Source organism: Artibeus jamaicensis, unplaced genomic scaffold (assembly GCF_021234435.1).
Source record: "Artibeus jamaicensis isolate MK-2021 breed Jamaican fruit bat unplaced genomic scaffold, CSHL_Jam_final scaffold_537, whole genome shotgun sequence".
Classification (NCBI taxonomy): Eukaryota; Metazoa; Chordata; class Mammalia; order Chiroptera; family Phyllostomidae; genus Artibeus; species Artibeus jamaicensis.
This window is the reverse complement of record NW_026522047.1, coordinates 39,555,783-39,568,992: the sequence shown is the minus strand read 5'-3', so window position 1 is coordinate 39,568,992 and position 13,210 is coordinate 39,555,783. Positions and strand designations below refer to the sequence as shown.

Here is a 13,210-nt window from a genome sequence, read left to right as displayed (position 1 = left end):
GGAGCTGTGGGGTCCCTGTACAACCAGCTGGCCACCTGGTGCCTCAGCCTGGAGCACTGGGGCAGGGGCTTTGTGCCCAGCAGGTTGGGAGGTTTTTCAAAGGACGGCTTCATGAGTTCACACACCCTTTGTGGATGACAAGTGTGAGCTTGGTCCAGGTGGGGAACCTTGGGGTACTGTAGCCCACCTTTTACCTCACTGGGTACAGAACTGCAAGTTCAACCCCTGGCTGCCTACACTCTCAGATGGGGCTTCCAAGTAGCCCATCTCGTCATCCTTGTCCCCATTCCTACCTTGCCCATTGTGTGCACAGGGCCCCTGCCATCTTTGGCTTTCCAGAGCTGTTGAGTTCCAACGCCTCTTTGGGGCATTGTAGAAACTTGAGATCACATACTTGGTGCCAGCCTGACCCCGTCAGTGGAGTTTCTGGCCACCCAGGCATCACAGGGATTCAGGCCAAGGGTCAGGGTGGCCCCAGCTGGGTTTTGCCTCCTGCTCCTGCCCAGGTGTCCTGGGACAACTATACTGACCACACACTGGGCAGCGGAAAGCACAGAGATTTGTGCCCTCCCAGTTCCAGAGACCAGAAGTCCAAGATCAAAGTGTTGCATGGCTGTGCTCATGCTGAAAGCCACAAGGGAGGGTCTTTCTGTCCTCTCCCAGCTTCTGGGTGCTCCAGGGGTCCCTTGCTTGTGGCCGCATCACCCCAATCTCTGCCTCCATCTTCACGGGGCTTTTCTCCCACGTGTCTGTGTCCAAATCTGGAAAGGGGGTAAGATACCAGTTTTTATTAAGCCCACTCTGATCCAGCATAACCCTATCTTAACTAATTTCATCTACAAAGATCTGATTTCCAAATGAGGACCCATTAACAGGTTCCCAGTGGATGTGAGTTTGGGGAACACCAGTTTCCCCAATGTGCTCCCTCTGTCCCCCATTTTCCCCTGAACCATGGGCCTTCTACCAAATCCTCCATCCTCCATTGCTCCCAGCTGGCGTCCATCCTCCTTTTTGCCCCTGGGCCCTGGGATCTTACCCTGGGCCTGTGGTCCTCCCCTCTTTGCTGCCTGTCCCCTCTGCATCCCACCCAAGTACCCCCGTCCTCAGTGGTCAGTAGATGAGGAATGGACTCCTGAGGCTTTCGGGAAGGAAAGGGCCAGCGCTGCCATGTCCCTCAGGAACCTCCACAGCTTCCTTTGGCCCTTGATTCTAGCTCACCCAAGGAGATGGCTCTCTAGGGGCAAGTACCTCCTTGGGGGTCCTAGAAGAGTTGAGCTGTGCCCATAAGCCCAGGAAGGACCTTAGTGCAGAGCTGGTGCCCCCAAGAACAAGCTGCTGGGTCTCACCTAATGCTGAGCTCTGTCAGCTTGGCCTCTCCACCTGCAGCTGCCCATCTCTGCCCCCGACTACAGCATGCCCTGTCTTGGCCCAGCACCTTCATCTAGGAATAGAGCAGCCTCTCCAGGATGCCCCTACTCCTTTCCCTTCTGGGTCCCTCACTGGGAACTTACCCAGACTGGCCCTGACCTGTAAGGTGAGGAAGGGGCTCCCTACATGTGGCTCTGTGGACTTCACAGGTAGCCCTTCCCCCAGACAGTCCTGGTCAGCCAAGTCGGGCCTGGCCAGGCCAGGCCTCAGGAACCACCCGGGGCCCTTCTCCTATTAGCTGAGCCTCATGGAGTCCTGCTCCTTTCCCATCTGGATCCTGGGGCCCTCATTTGGAGCCCAAGGAAGGGCTGGCTGGAATGGCTGCCACCCACAGTTGCCGCTCTAGGGGGCACAGCCTCGTCCTGGCCTGATGAGATATGGAAGAAGTAATGAGTGGCCAGCTGGGTCCAGACATCATCAGATGGAGGGTCCAGGTGGCTGGATCAGAGTGTGTTTGGGGGCTAAGCCGACAGAGCCCAGTGTGGAATGAGATCTGTGGCCTGTCCTGGGGGTCAGGCTCCCCCAAACCTTCCAATCCCAGTGGTCCTGTCTGGGCCACTGATTTCTTGATCTTTGTCTTTTGTGATGACTCATTTGAAAAAACTTGATCTTGAAAGGAAATCATGTGAAAATAAACCATGATGGTGACTGCAGGCCCTACCTGCCGAGAGCACCCACGCTTCTGTCATGAGACTCACATCTAAAAATATCCAGCAGGCCCATTGCACACCCAGCTCTGACCTCCACGCCCTGCGGCTCCGTGCTGTGCCCCTCTGAGGTGAATCCCTTCTGGGCTGTGATGCATTCACCCTCTGGAGCTCAGGGCTGGCATCAGGGTCCAGAAAGTGAGGAGATAATGATACATGCTGTGTATAGGGGGACGGGAGAGCACGAAGCCTGAGGCTGTGGAGGCTCTGGGGCAGTGAGAGGTGGTGTTGAACTTGGGTACTGGGTGAAGGGGCACCATAGAGGTGGCCTCTGGGGGCATTAACGATGGTAGTGGCATAGTGCCCCTCCCTTTTTCCTAGCCTCCTCTCCTACGGCCTGGCGCCCACTAAGCCACTTCCTGTGTCTGTGGGTTTCCCTGTTCTGGACGTGTCACATAAGTGGAATCACACACTCTGTGGCCTTCTGTGTCTGACTTCTGTCCCTGAGCATCGTGTGTTCAAGGTCCATCCACGTAGTAGTGAGTGTCGGTCGGTCTTTTACTCCTTTTGATGGCTGAGTGATATTCCAGTGCAGCGATCTTCAACCTGTTCCTTCTCTAGCACACATGAACTAATTATTAAAGTTCTGTGGCACACCAAAATATACTTTTTGTTGGTCTGACAAAAAGTAGGTATAACTTCGATTCACACTGGGTGGCTATTGTTGTGTTGCCTGTTGTCATTTTTTATTTGACAGTCTAAGGGAAAAGAGGTTGGTGCTCCTGACTAAATAGGCATTGCATGTTTTAAAAATTATTATGGCACCCTGGTCAGGTGGCTCAGGTGCTTGGAGCATTGTTCTATACACCAAAAGTTTGTGGGTTTTGATCCCCAGTCAGGGTACATATCTAGGTTATGGGTTCAATCCCCCGTATGGGTGCATATGGGAAATAACTGATTGATGTTTCTTTGTATCCTTGGGTGAGGAGTGGAAAAAAGTAAAAGTTCTTGTGGCACATTAATAGAAAATCACTGTCCCAGTGTGTGGATGGGTCATGTTGTATTTGTTCATTCATTAGCTGATGGATGCGTTGGTTTTGGCTGTTGTGAGTTGTGCTGCTGTGGACATCTGTGTACCAGTTTTGTGAGAACATGTGTCTTCCTTTCTTTCGGGCTGACACCAAGGAGCAAAATTGCTGGATCTGTGGCCATACCACTTTACACTCCCACCTGCCTTGTGTTCCGTGCGTGCACCCTAACCCTGGCTTCCAAGGCACAACCTCTCCCCCATCACCACTCCATGTCTATGAAAGAAGAGGGTGCACATGCTCCCCAGGGTGTCAGCCCCCTGGGTCTCAGCCCTCTGAGCCTTGGCTCCCAGCAGGGTCTGGAGCCCTCCCCATAGGTGACAAACCTCTTACTCTGAAGGAATATGATGGTTGGACCTTGGGTGAGGCACAGTGTCTGAGCCTTCTGGGGCTGCCTCTAAGACATGTTCTGTGGGGTGTTTGTGGACACAGTCAACCTTGGTTTCTGGGACAGGGACCATCAGGAATCCTTGGGAGTCACCCACAAGCTCTGGACAGTGCTTTTCAAGGGAGCAGCCAGGCCCTGTGGCTGCAGAGCCCAGAAATACCCTGTGTTGGATGGGGTCTGCTTTGTTTGGGGACATGACTGCTGCAAAGGGGAGCTGGCGGGGGAGGGGCTTGGGCAGGGGTCATGCCCTGTTCTGAGTGTTTGCTGCAGAGAAGGGATGAGAGCGAGCCAATCAGTGCTCGCAGTCAGCTCTGTGACCCTTCTCGGTTGAGTGGAGGTGATTTCCACTTGCTTGCTGTCCCAGGTGCTGGAAGTAGACCTTCCTCAAAGGGCATCACTTCAATTTGTGGTACTTCCTGGGGCCTTGGTGACGGCAGCAGTCACTTAAGTGGCTACTGGGTTGCAAAGGCCCCTGGCTCTGCCAAGGTCTCACGAGCCTTGTCTACAAAGCCCTGACCAACTCATTCTCCAGATAAGCAAGCAAAGGCTCCAGGGGCTAAGGTACCCTAAGCTGACTGATTGTCTAGTCATTTAAATCTTTGACCTGTCTGTCTAACCCCAAAGTTTTCATAAGGACTGACCAAACCATTCACAGAGTAGATATGTGTTCATCATGGGCAATCCTGGGGCCTCCCATCTGCAGTGTATAAGCCTGTGTTCCACTAGGTCTGGCCTGCGGGAGCTTGGAGATTGCATTCAGAAAGTGACCAGCACCTCCAAGGATCCAGGCCTCTGAGGGGCGTGGGAAGGGTTGTTCTACCAGCAGGCACAAGCCTGATAAGCAGACGGGTGGAGGCTGGAGTGGGTCGTAGAATGAGGGGTGCATGGCCAGTAGGGCGCAGAGTGAAGCCACCGCACACCCCCCCAGTATTGCACAAGCGGCTCTTGTGAGTGTGATTACTGGAAGTCCTGAGGATTTCTTCACTCAGGGCTTGGCTGGGAGTGGCGGCTGCCTCCCCTTCCTGCCTCCCTGGGTGATTAACGTCCTTGGGTGGTCCCCTTCCTGAGGAGCACACTAGCCTGCTTGGGGTCCCTGCTCATAGTGGGGGGGGGGCCAGGGTGGGGATGCTCAGTCACAGGCCACAGGGCAGATGGAAGGCATGGGGTGCTGCAGTCACACTGGTGGCTTTTCCTGGCCGGGTGTTCCTTCCCTGGAGAACAAAGACATTCTCAGTGGGAATGCTGTGTATCCCAGTTTCAGACCGGGTCTGGGAACTTTTCCTGGCCCTTCTAGGCCCTGACTCCCCCAGATACTCTCTGGTAAGCCTCTCCTGGGTAGGTACCTCCAACTCAGAGGTGCCAGCTGATTGAACTCTGCCTTCTAGCCAGATGCCCTGGTCACAGAGCCAGGTGCCCACAGGTCACCCCTCACACCAGGAGTCCTAGAGCTCATGGCTCTCTTGAGGGTATCAGGAGCATCCTTTGAGATCCACATATTTACCACTTCTCGGTCTTTTGGCTAAGATCAAGTAAGACCCACATATTTGTTATTTGTTGAGCCAGGCAGGCTGAGACACTGCTGTGACCTGCAGGAGGTGGGGTCAGCCAGCCATGCTGATAGGCTACCCTCATCCTGGAGGTCCAGGCCCATAGTTCCCAGGAGGGGGCCTGGGCAGTGAGTGGGACCTCCTGTGGACTTGGAGCATGGAGACCAAGTAGGAGTTCTACCCTGGGGTCTGAAGGGCCTCCTCCCCAAAACAGCTGCCGAGGAGAGGCCAGGAGCTGAGAGGGGCTTGGCATGGAGCACTGTGGAGTTTGGGGAGCCTCAGCTCATATCCCCCACATTGAGGTGGTGCAGTCAGGGTGGGTGGGGGGCATGTGATTCGTGGTCCATGGGGTCTTGCAGTTGAGGCAGAGCCTGTTTGGGGGTGCCCTGACTCTATTCCCTCTGTGTGTAAGCCCAGCCTAGCTTTCTCTCACCACCTGTCCCTTGCTCCCAAGGAGAGGGTCTTAGCCCATTGGGTTACAGAGTGACCTTAGGACGTGTTTTGTCTCTTCCCAGGTCATGATGCCTCCACCTCGTAGCAAGAAGCCCAGATAGACACCCTCGTGGCCCGGGTCGAGGAGCAGCCTGATGCTGGCAGTGGGGCCTGCCATGGACGGGGAGTTCCCACAACATGAGGCCCCGCCAGCTGGCAGTATCCTGTACAGTGCCCCACCACTGCCGAGCCCGCTGTGCGGGTCCGGTGTCCAGGTGAGCCCGGCCCTTAAAGTCGACCTTGGGGCGGGATGATGCCCTCATGGGGGAATCCTACCTGCCACCAAGGTCCTCAGCTATGAGCCATTAGGTTTTTTGGCAAAGGCCACGACTGGCCCTCAGGGAGCCACCTGGGCCTGGCCGCTGCCTCCACCTGAAGGCTGGGACCCTGGTAATGGGTCATGGTTGTTTATTTTTCTTCAGTATTTTTTCCTTTGTCATTTAATATACTTCTTTCTTTTTTTAAATGAAAATACACAAAACTTTTTTAAAAAATTTACTGATTTTTAGAGAGAAACAGGAAGGGGGAGAAAGGGAGAGAGAGAAAGTAAAACACCGATTCCTTGTTCTCATTGTTTATGCATTCATTGGTTGCTTCTTGTGTGTGCCCTGATGTGGGATTGAATCCGCACCCTTGGTGTATTGGGACAATGTTTTAACCAACTGAGATACCCGATTAGGGCCAACAGACGTAATTTCTTAAAGACTTATAGGAAAATTGCACACAAAGTTCCCATATCTCCCTCCCCCACATCCTCGTGTTGTCAATGTCTTGGTTAATGAGTGAGCTACATTGTTACGACAGGGGAGCCAATATTGATACGTTGTTATTCACTGAAGTTCAGTGGACATCAGGGTTCTTTCTCTTCTCCTGACGCCGGACACTGTGGGTTTGTACAAATGCACCATGACATGTACCCGCCGCTACAGCACCACAGCATCATACAGAGTAGTGTCACTGCCCTGACACCTTCTGTGCTCTGCCTGTGTACCCCTCCCCCAGTCTGGGACCCACAGATCCTTTTCCTGTCTCCACAGTTTTGCTTTTTCAAAATGTCCTAGAATTGGGATCATACAGTATACAGTTTTTCAGATTGGCTTCCTTTACTCAGTAACATGCTTTTAAGGTTCCTCCATGACTTTTTGTGGCAGGATAGTTCATTCTTTTTTACTTTTTAAGGTGTTTTTTTTTTTTTAAGATTTTAAATTTACTTTTAGAGAGAAGGGAAAGGAGGGAGAGAGAAAAAGAGAGAAACAGTAATGTGCAAGAGATACATCATTTGATTGCCTCTCGCACACCCCCAACTGGGGACATGGCCTGCAGCCCAGGCAGGTGTCCCAACCTGGAATGAAACCAGGGACCTTTCAGTTTGCAGGCTGGCACTCAGTCCACTGAGCCACACCAGCCAGGACTGGATAGTTCATCCTTTTTAGCACTGAGTAACATCCCATAGTCTGGATGGACCACAGTTTATCCATCAGCTCCTGAAGGATGTCTTGTTTGCTCCCATGTTTTGATGACAGTGATAACTATCATAAGTAACAAAACCACCATAGGAGCCAGCCAGGCCCTCATGTAAAAGAGGCACAAGTAGCCCCAGGAGAAGTGTCCAGAATTCTCCAGTGAGTCAGCCTGGCACCTCCTGTCCTGGGTAGAAGCAGGGCTCCTCTTCCACTGTAGAAAGAAAAACTACATTTTTCAGTGGGCAGACTGGAGCTTCTGGGGGCCCGGGGGAGAGCAGGTGGGGTGTTGGGTGCCAGAAAATAGCTTGGGAAGCAGCAAGGATAGGTGGAAGGCCAGGTGGGCAGAGGGAAGGAGAATCAAGATCAGGGTTAAGAGGAGCCAAGAAATGGGCCCCAGGTCAAGCGGAGCTCAGCTTCCAGTGCTGGGAACCACCAAGAGGCACCAGCCCATAACCAGAGCATCAAAAGGTCTAGGAGGATTCAGACCCTGAATTCCTTCCATGCCCAGCTGTGCCTACGTGATGTCCTAACATGACAGGGCACAGGATCTGAACTTACAGTCAGCCTCGAGCACTGGCTAGGCAGCGAGTCAGCACTGAGTTGAGATACCACCTGTAGCTCAAAGCCTGCCTAAGGTCTGGCTGAGGTCCAGCAGGGCCTCTAGCAGGTCCAGGCACCGCCATGCACTGGTCCAGCCTCCTCTCTCCTTCCTATTGATGCTATGTCCACACATCCCCTGACCTACCTGAGCCTCTGCTCATGTCGTCACTGCTGATACCTTCCCATTCCCCCTATGGTCCCTTCATGTCCCTGTGTGCTGTCCCACAAGTGGCAGCATGATTGTTCCTGTGGTTCCAGTGCACCTGTTTCACAGGCTCAGAGTGTGAACTTGCTGTTCTTCAAACACACAGGATTCTTCCTTCTCAGCATCCTATAATTTCCCTAATTATTTCTGTAATGTTGGGCCTTTGGGGTGGTTCCAATTTTCTGCTGCTATAAATAAGGTTCTGTGTTTTCCTCCCTCTTGTGGATTTGTCCCCCAGCTGTTTCTGGAATAAAATTCCTGGGTCAGAACATGCGCTGAGTGAGTAGCCAAGGACAGAAATGTGTGTTCCTGCCAGTTCCCCCTTATGGTGACCCAGGAAGCCAGTGGAGGGCCAGGATGGTGCTCCACCTGAACAGCTCATGAAGACCTGAGGGGCTCAGAAACTGGGACATTGGGCAGTGACAGGGGACCCTGGTGCAAGGAAGGTGCCAGTCAAGCCCTGGCTTTGGATCAGACTCCCCTGTGGGCAGTCAGAGCCCAGCTGACCAAGGCTGAGCTGCCCCTCCCCAGGCTGTGCACTCAGCCTGTTCCTCTAGGGCCACAGATTGTGGGGGTCACCCCTCAGGCCACACCAGATCTGGCCAGGGAGCTGTGGGGCAGCCCCTGTAGTCCGCGCAGGCTGAGTCTGTTCCAGTCAATATGAGCGCCATGCTCCTTCTGCCTTCCAGCTGGGCGAACTGAGCTCAGGAAGGGGAACCAGAGTGAACCAGGCAGGAGGTGGAGCTGAACCCAGGATTTTCAGTGTCACTGAAGTGGCCAGGTTTAGCAAATAAAAACACAGCCGTCCAGTGAAATTTAAGTTTCTCATAAATTTTTTAAAATATTTTTTATTTATTTATCTTTAGAGGGGAAGGGAAGGAGAGAGGGAGAGAAACATCAATGTGTGGTTGCCTCTCATGCGTCTTCCGCCGGGAACTGGCCTGCAACCCAGGCATGTGCCCTGACTGGGAATCGAACCGCAATCCTCTGGTTCATAGGCCTGCACTCAATCCACTGAGCTATACCAGCCAGGGCAGTTTCTCATCTCATAGATTTTATTTTACTATGTGTCTTCCATGTAATACTTACACTAAAAATTATTTTTGCCCAGCAGAAATTCCAGTTTCACTAGATGGTCCTGTGTGTGTGTATGTGTGTGTGTTTAGAGAGGGGAAGGAAAGGAGAAAGAGAGGGAGAGAAGCATCAATGTGTGGTTGCCTCTCATGTGTCCCCTACTGGGGACCTGGCCTGCAACCCAGACATGTGTCCTGACTGGGAATTGAACTGGTGACCCTTTGCTCCACAGGCCTGTGCTCAATCCACTGAGCTACACCAGCCAGGGGTCCTGTGTTTTATCTGCTTCTCTAGCAGGAGTGTCATCTTCTTCATCAGCTGACAGGTGGCCTAGGCAGCTAGGGCTGATATCCCAGGGCTTGCCGCTCTCTGGGAGAGGGCTAAGCATTCTGTCTCCAGGTAGAGAATCCCCAGGCAGGCTGCAGTCAGTTTCCTGTCTCTGGACCAATCACATCCCAGGGCCCTGCCCTCTGGAGATAGAGCCACCCTTTCTGGTTGCACTGGAAAATCCCAGGGAAGGCTCTGACTGGCTGACTATGGTGCCACCTCTATGGGGCAGGATTGGGGTGTTCTTTTTTTTTTTTTGAGATTGTATTTATTTATCTTTAGAGGGGAAGGAAAGGAGAGAGGGAGAGAAACATCAATGTGTGGTTGCCTCTCATGCGTCCCCTGCTAGGAACTGGCCTGCAACCCAGGCATGTGCCCTGACTGGGAATCAAACCACGGTTCTCTGGTTCGAAGGCCTGCACTCAATCCACTGAGCTACACCAGCCAGGAGGATTGGGGTATTCTTATTCTTGATAAGCAGCCTTATTAGAGGGGAGTGCTCTGGGAGGGGGTTGAAGTTGCTGAGTAGAGAAAGCCAGGAGTGACCCCTACCATCCTGCTTCTCCAGCTGAGGCCTTGAGGTCCTTCAGGACCTAGGGATCCCCAGGTCTGGTCTAGGTATAGGCAAAGAAGGTCAGGTGAGTGAACAGCCCCCTCAGTCCTCCCCACCCCAGATACCACGGAGTCCAGGCCGCAACTATTCCCCTTGTGGACCTGCAGCATAGGCACCCACTCCCCGGACTGGCCTGGTCCAGGTGCTCTACATACCCCCAAGACCAGTTGTGCTAGATCATCTAAAGAAGCTGAACATGGTCTGGAGTAGAATGTTCTAGAAGTGCCTTTGACCTTAGGAAGTTCATGTCCCTCTGGAGCTGGATTTCTCTTCTCAAATGGGGCCACAGTGGGAACTGACCTTGAACCAGACCAATCGGGAGAAGTGGGATTCCTGGGGGATCCCATTCTGTTCCCTGGGCCATGGTATGACTTCCTTCCGGAGGATTCCACAGCAGATTCCTTGTAAGAGTTTTTGTACCGCTGGCCTTCATGCTGGGAGGAGGCCCTTTGCTTCTTTTCCTCCTAATTCTTTTTTTTTTTTTCATTTAAAAAAATTTTGCAGCCTGTGCAAAAAACTGAGAACAAGCAGGCCCCCCTGGGGCCTCTGCCAATCAATAATGTTTCAACATGTCTCTCTCCCCTTCTTCCTTGCACTGATTCTCTGGGACTGGACATCTGGACACTGACAGGCCCCAGCAGGGATCAGAGGTGGGGCACAGTGTTGGGAATTCATGGCTGGCTCCTCCCCTTGGCATGGAGGAGGCACAGGAGAAGGGTGCCATGGTAGCTTTGGCCATCTGGGCTGCTTCTGGGCCAGTTCTAGGTTAGGTTCTGAGAGAGGGGGTACACAGTAGCCTGGGGAGTTGCATCCAGCTGCTTTAACCAAGGACCAAGACCTTCATGGGCTGGGGGTGGGAAGCTGCCGGCTGCTGGGCTCCTGCCTTATACTCACTATCCAGCTGGGCCAGCTGGGAGAAGCGGAGACTGTGATGGCAGCCGGTAAGCCTCTCCCCAGGGAACAGCCTCCCTGATGGGGTCCTATGCGGGCTTCATTGCTGATGCGACTGTGACTTGTTTTAGGGGAGGGGACCACTGTTGAATTGACTTGTGTGTCAAGGTAGGACATGCCACTCCGATTGTACAGAGGGGCTGAAGTATTCACGGTTCCACACCTCCAGGCTGATCCTGTCAAATCCCAATATAAGGCGCCTTCTGCTCCCACTGACCTCAGGCTCACTCTTCCAGCCACCCACTGGTGTTTCCCAAAGCAGGTTTCTTGCAATCCCTAGGCATTCTTGGGCCAGACAGAGTTGGCTGATACTGGTAGCCTCCTTAGTCCATGGGAGCTCTGGGATGAGTGACCTCCCAACCTGCCTAGGAAGAGTTGGGCCATGAGGGCCTTGCTAGGGAAGGGGCCAGTTCATGGTGTTGGTGGGAGCCCCTTCCCTGACCTTGGCCCTTGCCCCTCTGAAAAGTCCCCTTTCCCTGGGCAGGCCACACATCTCCATGGGGCCTGCCTCTGCAGGGCCTTGCACCATCTTGCTTTGCATCTGGTCTTATTCTTTGCTATGTAGAATGGCAGCGGGGGAGATTCCAAGCAGAGTCCTGGGACCAGCACATGGGTCCTTATGAAACGCAGTTTCATAAGGGTGCCTTGAAGTCTGGCTACCCAGGCCTCTGGGATCCTGGGACCACACCCACGCACCCCACTGGTCCTGCACATGTATTGATCAATACCTTCATTTTCACTTCAACCTTCTCAGTAGCTTTGCCCATGCACATGGGAAACTGAGGTACACAGAGGTTAAGTGATTCCCAGATGACCCAGCTAGGAGCCAGGGGTGGGGCTCATACTCTAATCTCAGAGCTCTTGGCCCTGGACCACTGGAACCCTACCCAGTGAGGGGGGGAGGGTCCCTCTTCTCCCATCCCCTCTGTTCTTCTGACACACTCGCTCTGTTGCAGAGCCCTATGCTGCACTACCCGTGGTGGAACACCTTTCCTCCTGCGCCATATCCAGCCTTCTCCGGTGACAGCCAGTAAGTACCACAGTGCTAGTTCAGCCACACCACCCCCAGGGGCTTTATTCTGCCTTCCCATTCTGCAGTCACAAATTAAACAAAACTAGAACTTGCAGCCGGAGGGCTTTGACCTCCTGCCAAGTGGACCATGGGCCTGGTCTTGGCTGCTCAGAGGCAGTTCAGATCATCTAGCTATGATCTTAGAACTCACCAGGGAAAAGGGCAAAGTAATGGGGACAGGAACCAGGGAGGACGCCACTGTGGGGGATGACAGTAGGTGTGGAGGGGTGAGAAGCTTTGGGGGCAAAAGGGACCAGGAGGGCATCTTCCTAGAGAAGGCTACAGGACCTGGGTTTTGAAGAGTAAGTAGGAGTTTGCAGGGGAGCACGCCTGGAACTAGACCAAGAAATGGCCTGTTCACAGGGCCTAGAAACATGTGTAGCTTGACCCTCTTTTTCTGGGGTGTTTGTCCGGGGATGTGGGTGCATGGGTCCCTCCCCTGAGTTTCTGAGAGGCTATAGTTTTTCCTTTTAGCAGGTGGCCCCACGCCTGTCTGCCATCTAGGTGAGGAGGACAGTGCCCCACCACACCCAGTAGCTCACATTGTTCCCTGTCTCTCTCTCTAGCCCGTTTGTGAATTCTGCCTCCTTCCTTGTGGGCCAATCCTGTGCGGACACCAGCTACGGCCCCTCAGTCACCACCCCCAGCTTCCTGCCAAAGAGCGACTTTCCTCAGGTAGGACACTCAAGTCTGAGCAGCCCCTCAAGCCCCCAGTGACCCAGCACCTGCCCACAAGTTCCCTGCTGCATTTCAGGTTGGCACCAACAACTTCTGTTGAGCCAGGTGCCCTATGGAAATGTGGCTCATTCTGGGAAATAGCAGTGCTCCTCAGCCCCACCAGCCTGAACCGTGTGGCCCCGACATTTGGGTCTGTTAGACTATTTCACCACGGTGGAGATCTGGGTCAGAGGTCATGTAAAGAAGGAGGGGGCTGCCCCTGTCACCCCTTTGCTCCCCGTTGCTCACGTCCTGTGTGTGGGGGTGGTGGGGCAGCCTCTCAGCGCCTGAATCTTTTCGCTCAAACCTCCGTGCCTTCCTCCCTCTCCCAGCAGAGGCCCTGTGTTCACCATAGTGTCTAGGGGAGGGTCTGTGGGCCCGTGCCCCGGCCAGAGTGGCGCTCGTCAGGTACAAACACCACAGTCAGTGTCTGTGTCTCCAAACCCTGCGGCCATTTGAAAACGTGATCTGCACCAGTCAAAGGAAGATAATGTTTGATTTATTCTCTCGGGGGACATGGGACAGCTCATCCCTGCAGGACTCAGGTGGACCCTGGCCTCGCAGCCTCACCGTCAGTGTTCTTCTGCAGTGCCCCTTT

At 53.6% G+C, this 13,210-nt stretch overlaps 1 protein-coding gene across 4 annotated transcripts in view; it reads left to right on the top strand.

Moving 5' to 3' along the window:
* The window catches only part of SBNO2 (strawberry notch homolog 2), a 49,380-nt gene that overhangs the window by 7,734 nt on the left and 28,436 nt on the right, over positions 1 to 13,210 (top strand). For all 4 annotated transcript variants that reach the window (XR_008390256.1, XM_053658301.1, XM_053658302.1 and 1 more), the window contains exons 2-4: positions 5,614 to 5,805; positions 11,780 to 11,853; positions 12,462 to 12,570. Coding sequence is in view for 3 of the 4 variants with exons in the window: in XM_053658301.1 (XP_053514276.1) it covers positions 5,686 to 5,805; positions 11,780 to 11,853; positions 12,462 to 12,570 (303 nt within the window). In the remaining variant the exon portion in view is untranslated. The remainder of the gene's footprint in view (positions 1 to 5,613; positions 5,806 to 11,779; positions 11,854 to 12,461; positions 12,571 to 13,210) is intronic.